The 10,590-nt window shown below is 53.1% G+C and overlaps 1 protein-coding gene across 5 annotated transcripts in view; it reads right to left on the bottom strand.

Annotated features, from left to right (window-relative positions):
* The window catches only part of Dazap1 (DAZ associated protein 1), a 21,791-nt gene that overhangs the window by 3,845 nt on the left and 7,356 nt on the right, over positions 1–10,590 (bottom strand). For 2 of the 5 annotated variants that reach the window (XM_005359067.3, XM_005359066.3), the window contains exons 2-8: positions 10,315–10,355; positions 9,811–9,977; positions 9,560–9,625; positions 6,352–6,459; positions 5,733–5,781; positions 3,048–3,130; positions 906–1,059 (exon numbers count right to left, since the gene is read on the bottom strand). In XM_005359067.3, the coding sequence (XP_005359124.1) occupies positions 906–1,059; positions 3,048–3,130; positions 5,733–5,781; positions 6,352–6,459; positions 9,560–9,625; positions 9,811–9,977; positions 10,315–10,355 (668 nt within the window). Of the gene's footprint in view, positions 1–905; positions 1,060–3,047; positions 3,131–5,732; positions 5,782–6,351; positions 6,463–9,559; positions 9,626–9,810; positions 9,978–10,314; positions 10,356–10,590 lie in introns of those variants that run through there. The other 3 variants (XM_005359065.3, XM_005359064.3, XM_026785084.1) reach the window with 2 other exon arrangements.

Raw genomic sequence — 10,590 nt, forward strand, 5'->3', positions numbered from 1 at the left:
AAAAAAAAAAAAAAAAAAAAAAAAGAGCAGGAGCCAAACACTAGGTTCACGGTTCTCCACTTACAGCCCATTACCATGCCTGCTCTGCCAGGATAGCCCTGTGCCTCAAAATGTCAGCCAGAGCAAATTCTTCCAAAAGTTACTCTTCTAAGAACAACAAGGAAAATACCATAGACGGAGTCCCTTGGTGTTCAGCACCCAGACACAGTGATCCAACCCTGGCAACACCAGCTAGAGTCTTCCAGATGAAGGCCTCCCCACACCACTGCCAACGGGCACTGTGGCCAGGCACTGGGAGGCTGCACACACTTAGCAGTAGAGGGGATGAACCACCTGCAGGCCCTCAGGAGAGAACACAGGGTGGCCAGAGGCCTGCATCACCACACAGAGGTTTGGTGGGATGGTTGGTGGATGCCTGTCTTCCTGGCCCTTTAAGACTGAAGCAGGAAGGCTGGAAAGTTCAAGAAGGAAATTGCCCTGCTGACTATGGTCAGCAGTAAGCAACAATTTAGCCTGTGACTTGAGTTCTAGCACCAAGGGGAAAAAAGTTTCATGTTCTACCTAGGTCAAATAGGAAAATTCTAGAAAATAGAGAGGCCCTCTGTACACTTGGGTACCCCAGGCAGCTACTGCCAGGCTCCTGTGTTTATTGCTGCCAGCTAGGAACTAGGCAGAAGTAGTGACACACTTGGCCAAAATGACGCCCCATGGCCCTCAAAGGACAACTCGACAACCATTTCACGTGCCCACCAGCCCTCGAGCCTTCCTGTAGCCTGAGCTCGTGGGCAGCAGCTTCCACAGTGGTGCTAGTCCCACCACTATGGGACAGGGAGGCAGCAACCACTTCCAGGATGCCCTAGTAGGGACAAAACCAGGCCTGTGTCTCAGTGGAGCCCCAACCTTACCTTGTGGGCCATAACCTTGCTGCCATGTGGGGGGGGGCTGTCCTGCCCAGCCGTTGGCTGCACTGGGTGCCACGCGGCTGCCCCACTGGCTGGCTCCTGGCTGTCCTGGTGCTTGGTTTTTGCTGTCCCGAGGTTCAGCTCGTTTAACCTCCACCTAAATAAATCAAGTACACTTTAGGGAGAAGTCACAGTGGTACCCCTGCCCTTCAGACACCCATGGTGACTTATGACTACACTTAACACCTTATGACTTAAAGTGAGTACTTAATATAAAGCTTACTTAGGCCAGTAGGTTTCTTTCTTTAAAAAAAAAAAAAGGAAAAAAAGAAAAAAAAAAGAAAAAAAGTTTGCTCTTTAATTTCTTTGTATTAAAAATGTTTCTCAGGTACAGCGGATGCATCTGGAAGATGCCCTGTGCCCCCCACTGCAAGCAGCAGGAGACCAAACACCCTCGGGAGACAGCCAAGGAGGGGCACTGAGGGGTACCCCGCTGCTTACAAGAGGTGTTCTCCGTCCACCCGCCGCCCCCCTTGCATACCTGAGAAACACGCTGGCTTTGATTCAATTATTTAAAATGTCTAGTGGAAGATAAAGACTTACCTTCCCCAGGCTAATGCTTAAAGAATCTCAGTTAACTCAGAGGAATGTCAGAGGGGATGGATGTAAGAGCCTTACGGTACAGCTAACAAAAAGTCAACAAACATGCAATAAAATGGACATAGGGATCAGTAAGCAACCTTCATACTGTGTTTGGCAGCATCCCAGTCCTGGCTCAGCAGGGAGAGCAGATAGGGACCCTAGCAGAAGCTGGTGTCTGACCTACTTAGCCAGGCTGCAAGGGGACCTCACTCCCTTCTGAGAGCTCACTGATGACTCAACAGCCCTACCCAGGCTGCCTGTCACCAGGGCTAGGCCCAGAGGCTCTGGTAGGGTCCTAGGGCAGGAAGGAGCACTCAGCACAGCCACACCCTCACCCCCTCCAGCACCCAAAGGTGGTCCCAGTGGTGGGAACTTGGTGGGCAGCAGATGCCATAAGCTGAGGCAGTGAGAGCAGGATCAGAGCTCGGAGTTAATGAGCCCCTGCAGCCCCCGGGGACTTGTCCCGCTTACAGAGCAGTGTGTGCCCAAGACTGGAGGAACTTGGGCTGCATCTGCTCAGTCTGGAGTTTAAACACCATGCAGGCCCAGCTCCAGGCACCTGGAGTCTGCCAGGGGCTGCAGTGACCAGTAAAGGTCAGCTGGGGTCTTTAAGGGAAGGGATCTGAGGGTAGGATGGCACTGCACAGTCCTCTCTAAACTGCAACTGTCCCGGGACCCTCGACCACAGTCACACAGACAGCCCCTCGAACTGCTGGCAGCCGCTCTGCCCTCCAGGCTGCATGCTGGGGTGTCAGAACAGGGCTGTCCCATCTCATCAATGTCTATCCAGGATGAACAGAGCCTGTAGGCCACAACCTGGGCTGCTGCACGGTCCCAGAACAAGAGATGTCCCTGTCCCTCTGTCCTTGGTTCTAGCACAGGCAGCCACAGGAACGGCGGGTACATCTAGTCTCAGAGCTAGGGCCAGACATAGCCAGGGCAATCATGCATGCTAAGGTGGCTAGAGTAGCCTTCATGAGGGCTGGACGAAAACCTGAGCATGCGGCTAGAGAGCTCCGAGGCCTGGGATCTCGGGAGGCCCTGGGCCCGCCCTGCCCACTCTGGCAGCAACACAGTATGAAGATGGAACACCAAAGGTCACTTGACTGCACGTGGTTAAGTGCTATCAGAGCATGTGGCTGGTCCCGGAGTTTCACAGTAAGTGACCCGATAGAAAACCAATCCTTCAGGATGTTTCAGTACGCTCAGTTTGGAGCTGGACCTCGGCCTGTGGAGGTCCCTGCTCATCACATTAAGGTCACTGTTACACAAGGGGCTGGGCCACATCTGAAGGAGTGGTCATGGAAACCGAGCCTGAGGCAACACTAGGGTCTCACTGAAGGCGGCCCACCTCCCAGGGCCCCACCCTCTATCCCATCCCCCCCCCATCCAGGGGCAGTGCTCCACAGATGTCCTGCTGGGGAGTACCCACTTTCCAGTGAAACCCCTCATTGCCTAAGGCTTGGCTTGGTCTTAAGGTAAAATAAAACTACAACTACACACTTTTTTGCCCATGATGTCGTGAAAATGCATGTTGACAGCCTGGTCCACTGATTGTTCGTCCTCGAAAGTAATAAATCCAAAACCTAGCCAACGACGAAGAGTGAATCAAGGTAGCAGGGCGTGTGACACAAAACAGGATGATGAACAGTATCAGGGCGGCCACGGGGTCGAACTGGGTTTCAGACAAAGCCTGTGTGCAGAGGGGCCATGACCCACATGGGACTGGGGACAATGAGCGACATTCACCCTTCTCCGGGCTGAGTGTGGCCACGGGAATCGGGGTGCCTGGGAGGCAATGGGGGACATGTGGTGTGCTCTGGTTTTTCTGAAACCCAGCTTCTCCCCCAGGGTTTGCAATTGGCTTCGCAGCTAGTGCTCACAGCAGCCCCCGCTGTTCTAGGCGGTACCGAGTGCAGTTCCTATAGCGCCTCGCCAGGCTTACCCAACACTGTTGGCTAAGCCGCGGAGTCCTGTGTCTAACAGTCCTACTCCTCTACGCACATATGATATAGGTAAATACAGTAATACACAAAGATACAGGCCACAACGGGTTCCAGCAGGTCAAATTCTGCTGTCAGCAGCAACAGCAAGAGGCATGGTGTCATTAAAAAAAAAAAAAAAGGAAAAAAAGAAAAAAAGAAAAAATAAAAAAAAGAAAAAGAAAAAAAATTTCAAAGGAAAAAAAATTTAGCATTTCCCAAACACAAGAAAGTGGCAGTATAAACGAAGTTTGGTTGGTCTGGGCAAGAGCGGTCACCCGGCTAGGGGCAGGAAGGACAGGGCCTTTGGCGCTAGCATCTCAAGCCGTGCTCAGGCCCAGAGACCTCGGGGAACAAAGGGTGTAGGAGGCTCAAGACAGAAGTGCCAAAGGCTCCAAGAGAACTTCACAGCAGAGGCAGAAGGATGAGTGACTAGGGACCCTGGGCAGGACAGGGAGCTTAGGACAGAACCACAGCTGATCAGATGGGACACTGCAGCTCAAACAGGGAAACAGCCCTATGTGGACATGGGGGGAAAGAGATGGAGACAGGAAAATGTGGCTGAGGGACAGAGGTGACATGGGAGAGGAGGGCAGATGGGGCTAGGGGCTCCTGCTGTCCTATACAGACGGTGTCAGGGCACGAGAAGCCAGATGGAACGGTAGAGTTTATAGGAGCTGGGGGCTGAAGAGACGAGACCAGGGACAGAGGACAGAGGAGAGTAAAGGAGACTACAGACAGGGTGCTTGGGGACCAAGAGATCTGCAGGGACAAGATGGCCTGCTATCTGAAGTCAGCAGACACGGAACAGGAAGGAACACTGAGACCCACCAAGATCCTGGAGGAGCCAGCAAAGCCAAGAAGGAGAAGAGGTGCTATAGGGCCCTGCTAACCCAACCACTGCTATCTGCCACCCACTGGGACACTTCCAAGCCCCCAGGGACACAGGCCCACATGCCAGCCCCAAAGCTCTTGGCCCAGCTCCTGCTGCCCCTCCAGCACAGGCCAGCAACACTAGCTGGGTCTGGCCAGGCCAGGTGAGGGTGGCAGGAGGGTGGCGGCAGCTGTGCCAGCCATGGGCGGGAGCGCCTAGGAGCTGCCCTTAGAGTCCCGCACACCGAGGCTTCACAAAGTCAGAGGAGGCATTTGGAACACAACATAGTGATGAAGACATTTGAAAAGTTGACATTCTCTCAAACGGCGGGAGTGTCTGAAGCCACCGGGCTGGCTGGGTCCAGGCACAGTGCAAGAGGCCGTGGGTCGTGGGGGAGAAGCCGGGGCAGGCTGTCTACAACGCTGTGTCAGAGGCAGCAGCGGGACAAACACACTGAAACTTCGTTTACACCCCACGGGAGCAAAGCCGCTCCGTCCTCTGACTGCGGGCGGGCCTGTACCTGTGTGACTTAACTTAGCACCTGGAGAGAGATCTAGAGAGACATCGTTAATCACAGACAATCACAGAGAGAGGAGACAGCTTACTTAACGGTACCGTATTCTATGAAACTACGTACGTCATTAAGCATGTATGTCTACCGTAAATTAAGACTAAGACTTAACAGCTAAACCACACGAGTGAGCAGTGCGTCCTGGACGAGTGGAGGAGGCTCAAATGGCAAACTATGCTCCCGAGTGGTGGCGCCATGGGCGCCTTTGCTGAGGGGACAGGTGAATGGAGACCGTGTGAGCCAAGGGAGGGACATACAGTGCAAGGCAGTGAGGGCTGGGGGAGGTGGAGGTCCTGTACCGTGGAGCACTATGGCCCAAAATGGACACTGAACCAAAAATGTGGGGGACAAACAGCCACAAAAACAAAAGAAGAGCTAGAGAGCGAGGGTGTCACCTGCTCCCTGGCCAGCATGGAATGAGTGCAGGCAGTGAGGGCAGGAGTCTAGGGGTGTTGCTTAGCCTGGCTAGAGCTAGGCAGTGCTCAGTCAGACGCGGGCAGCGAGAACAAATGAGGGCTTAGAAGCCCGTGTTCTGAGCCCTTTAAAACCAGACGGTGTGTTGGTATTCATGCGAGGTGGTCAGAACATCCATCCCACAGGGAGGCGGGGACAGAGTGTGATATGAATGGGAAGCATGGATCTGTCTGGCTTGTGGCCCAATGGCACTGGCTGTGTAGCATCCGACCCTGGCCTGTCTAGGGCGAGATAGTTTGCCATCTGAGGGGAGGACATGGGTCAGGATGAACAGGTTCAGTCCTTACCTCGAGGTCGCTGCTTCTCTGCATCATAGATCATGACTACCTCGGTGACCTGCGGACAAAGGGTGGATGATGTAGGCACCACAGAGCTATTCAGCCCCAGTTCCAGGAGGTCCCTGGGCACCAGGCAAATGAGAGGCAGCTGTGATCCTGGTTGCATAGCTCAGGAGGGACGAGGTCTGGGAGACACCAGGCAGTCTTCCTGTGCCATGCCATGCCCTGCCCTGCCTGATGGGACACACACCACCCCAGAGTAATAAGCTTTCTCAGGGTTCCCAGGTTGCTGTCATGCCTGCCGGATCACACCTCCGTACAATGCCTAGCAGCTCAGGCTCCTGCAGTCTTATCTGCCCCACAAGGACCTCCAGTCTCTCTGGCAGAGCTCAAGTGGAATAGTGCCAGGAGGCCAGTGGTTTCCACATCAGAACCCTATGTGGGCACAACTCCACGTGTCCAGGGGATCTGGTCTCACTAGGGTCAGCTGCCTGAACCCCACAGGCAGCATGCCTCCTAGCCACAGCTAGCTCCCCACTGCCCATGGCCAACACTGATGGGGAGAAGTAAGGGTGGGGGCATGGCAGGGGAGGTGCCCAGGATGGCCAGAGCAGCGCGCAGAGCTCACCACTCCGAACTTCTTGAAGTATTCCCTGAGCTCCGTCTCACCGCAGTTGTGGGGAATGCCCCCCACAAAGATCTTGTTGGATTTGCTGCTGTCGCTCCTGGGTCCTTTCTGCTGTCGAGGAGGAGGAGGGTCAGTGACTTTTGGTGGCCCGCTCCCCCACGGCTTAGCTACCACAAAACCCTTTTCATAGTTTTGTAGGGTTTTTTTTTTTGTCTTTGTTTTTCAAGACAAAGCATCTCTGTAGCCCCAGCTGTCCTGGAACTTGCTTTATAGACCAGGCTGGCCTCAAACTCACTAAGATCCACCTGCTTCTGCCTCCCAAGTGCTGGGATTAAAAGTGTACACCACCACTGCCTAGCTTGTTGTTCTTTTTGAGATGGTCTCACTATGTAACACAGGCTGGCTTTCAACTCATAGTAGTCCTGCTGCCTTGGGCTGTCCACTGCTGGGACACCAGACGCAGATCATTCGCTCTGTCCCTTGCACAGCTTTTACTTGTTATTATGGAGACAGAGTCTCACCATGCAGTCCTGGTCTACCTGAAACTCAATATGGAGAATGTACAACAGGCTGACCATAAAGTCAAGAGGTCCACCTGCCTCTGCTTCCCAACAATACTAGGATTAAAAGTATATACCTCTCTATAAGTGCTAGTTCTAGGACAGGCTCCAAAGCTACAGAGAAACCGTCTTAAAAAAAAAAAAGGGGGGGGGGTTGAGAGATGGCTCAGTGGTTAAGAGCACTAGGCTGCTCTTCCAGAGGTCCCGAGTTCAATTCCCACCACCCACATGGTAGATAACAACCATCTATAGTGAAATACGATGCCTTTTTCTGAAACAAAAACATACATGCAGATAGAGTACTCATATACATAAGAACAATAAATAAATATTTTTTTTTAAAAAAGGAAGTGTGTACCTCCCATCCCCACCTCCACCCACTCCAGCTCAGACGGTGCCTGGTTCAGCTAAGGCAGAGCACAAGCTAGAACTGCACACCACTCTGGGACACAGCACACAGGCACCTGCACGATTTCTCTGGCAGCACATACTGTGCCTTGGAGAACACTGAAAGGAGAAAAACAGCTCCGAGCTGTGCTCTGACATCTACCTGCACACTGTGGCATGAACACCCACAGACATACAGCAAATACATGCAATTTATTTATTTATTTATTTTTGTTTTGTTTTTTTCGAGTCAGGGTTTCTCTGTGGCTTTAGAGCCTGTCCTGGAACTAGCTCTGTAGACCAGGCTGGTCTCGAACTCCCAGAGATCCACCTGCCTCTGCCTCCCAAGTGCTGGGATTAAAGGCGTGCGCCACCACTGCCCGGCAAATACATGTAATTTAAAAATTAGAACCAGGGCCGGGTGATGGTGGCACACACCTTTAATCCCAGCACTCGGGAGGCAGAGGCAGGCGGATCTCTGTGAGTTTGAGACCAGCCTGGTCTACAGAGCTAGTTCCAGGACAGGCTCCAAAACCACAGAGAAAACCACAGAGAAACCCTGTCTCGAAAAACCAAAAAAAAAAAAAAGCTCAAAGGCAGTCTCAGGGCTACCAGTTGGCAGTGAGAACCTGGAGACATGGGGACTTAGGGAAGTTTAGAGCAGCCAGAGGACATAAGCCTGACCCCCTCTCCTGACCATAGCCCCATGCATGAGGACCACACAGTCCCCCGTGGTTCCATGTGTAAGAACTGCACAGTCCCCGTGGTCCCATGTGTGAAGACTGTACAGTCCCCATGGTCCTAACCACTTTGAGTTAAGAGACTAAACTTAGCTGGCTATGGTCACACAGGCCTATCAGCCTAGCATTCGGAGGCTGAAGCAGGAGGATCCTGGTTCCCGGCTAGCCTGGGCTACATGACATACTGGACTTCAAGGAAGCATATCACTGTGCTAATGACAGTGGGCTGACCCAGGTAAGAAGCTCATATGCACAGTGTGCTAGGCCAGGCCACACTGAGAAGTTTCAGTGTGTAAACTCCAGAACCCCAAGAGGCAGAGCCAGCCAGTCCATGGTGCCCACAGCAGGACACCCCTGCTGAGGTCTCTGTGTGCAAAGCTGTAGCCTAGCTGTGCTAGGCTTACAACTCTTTTGGAAAATGACTTTCTTTTTTTTAAATATTTATTTATTTATTATGTATACAATATTCTGTCTGTGTGTATGTCTGCAGGCCAGAAGAGGGCACCAGACCTCATTACAGATGGTTGTGAGCCACCATGTGGTTGCTGGGAATTGAACTCAGGACCTCTGGAAGAGCAGTCAGTGCTCTTAAGCTCTGAGCCATCTCTCCAGCCCGGAAAATGACTTTCTTAAAAGAAAAGGTAGCCAGGTGGTGGTGGCACATGCCTTTAATCCCAGCACTCGAGAGGCCGAGGCAGGAGGCTAGCCTGATCTACAGGAGAGGTTCCAAAGCTACAGAGAAACCCTGTCTCGAAATCCCAAAAGGAAGGAGTGAAGCTGTCAGCAGTCATAAATTTCCTGGACCTGGGATCCAAAGACTACCTGCCAGAGGGAATGCCTTACTAGGAAAGTGCTAGAGAGATGGCTCAGTGGGTAGGAGCACTGGCTGCTCTCCCAGAGGACCCGAGTCTGACCCTGAGCACCCACACGGTGATTCACAACTATCACAACTCCTGTTCTAGGGAATCTGACACCCTCTTCTGGCCTCCTTGGACACCAGGCACTCAAGCAGCAGCATTGCACAGACACACATGCAAACAAGATACCCACGTATTTGTAAAAAATACAAATAAAATTTGAAAGTTATCGAAGAATGGCAGCTCACACCTTAAATCCCAGCTCCTGAGAGGCTGAGACCATATTACCAAACAAGTGAGCCACTCGCAAAGGCCCCAGGAGCCATGCATAGTGTACGCACAGACTCCTGTACAAGCCGCCATTCCTGCCTGTCTAGCAGGCCCATGTGAAAGGGAAGGCTGTCTGCTGCCACGGAGGGAATACCGAGATGCGATGCGCAGCCATGTGACCACAAGTGGCAGGCTCCTGCTGCTAAGGGCATGAGCCACCCCACCCTCCTAGGCGGGACTAGTGAGAATCTGCACCCAGCCCAATGAAGGTGCTTGGCTCTCAAGCTCCAACATCCCCTGGAATCCCACTCCCCTTGTGTCGGGGCAGAGCAGAGGATGTGGCCTCCCACCATCCTCCAGTAGAACCCAAGCACCCAGCCCAACCCAGCCTTACCCAGCCCTCCTTGGGCCGCGTTCGCTCTGGCTGCATCCCCCGAGGTGTGCATGGCTTCGGGTCAATCTGTAGGAAATGTAAAGCCAGAGGTGAGCAAGAAGTCAATTCTTCTGCAAAGGGCATTGCATTGGCCACTACTGCAAGTACCCACCACACCCCAGGGCTTGTCGCCTCCAGGCCTCTAATACACCCAATCTTCAGCAGCCTGAACCCTGCAGTCAACTATGGGGAGAACCCATGAAGTCACTCACATTCCGGCCATCCAGGGTGTGTGGTCTGCTGGCCAGCACTGTCCCCACACAATTGGGGTCTTTAAACTTGACAAACCCGAAGCCTCGAGATTGGTTGGTGGTTTTATCTTTCATGATGACACAATCCACAACCTCGCCATACTGGGAAAAGTAGCTGCGCAGAGTCTCTGCTCAGAGGCGGGAACAAAAGCACACACGTCTCTAGCTCAGGCGTAGACGCAGCACATACAAACATAAAATACACACAAGTGCGCACACACAGACACGCCTTTGGAGAGCACCAGCCTCACCCAAGATGCCTGGCAGCCAACTACTGGGGAAAAGGGCATAAGGTATAAGGAGACAGCACAGACTCACATGCCAGGCCATCCTGCCTTGTGCTAGCAGGGTGTGGACTAACTGCGGGGCATGGGAGGGCAGGGCTGGAGAAGCAGAGCAAGCTCTGCTGTGGGACACAGACACCAGGGCCAAGACTGTCCATGGTTGGGATGCCATAGCTCCTACCTTGAGTGGTGCTCCAGTCCAGGCCACCCACAAAGAGCTTCCTGCAGGGAGAGGAGGCTCAGGTCAGCTGATCCCTTTAGGGTGTCCCACCCACAGCAGGCCCACAGGCAGAGGGATGTGCTCAGTCACCCTGTGGGTTGCAGAGCTCAGCAGAGGACTTCTAGCACCCATACGATGGCAGACACAAGAAATAACCTTGCTGCCGGGCGGTGGTGGCGCACGCCTTTAATCCCAGCACTCGGGAGGCAGAGGCAGGCGGATCTCTGTGAGTTCGAG

This window comes from Microtus ochrogaster, linkage group LG1, assembly GCF_000317375.1.
Source record: "Microtus ochrogaster isolate Prairie Vole_2 linkage group LG1, MicOch1.0, whole genome shotgun sequence".
Lineage (NCBI taxonomy): Eukaryota > Metazoa > Chordata > Mammalia > Rodentia > Cricetidae > Microtus > Microtus ochrogaster.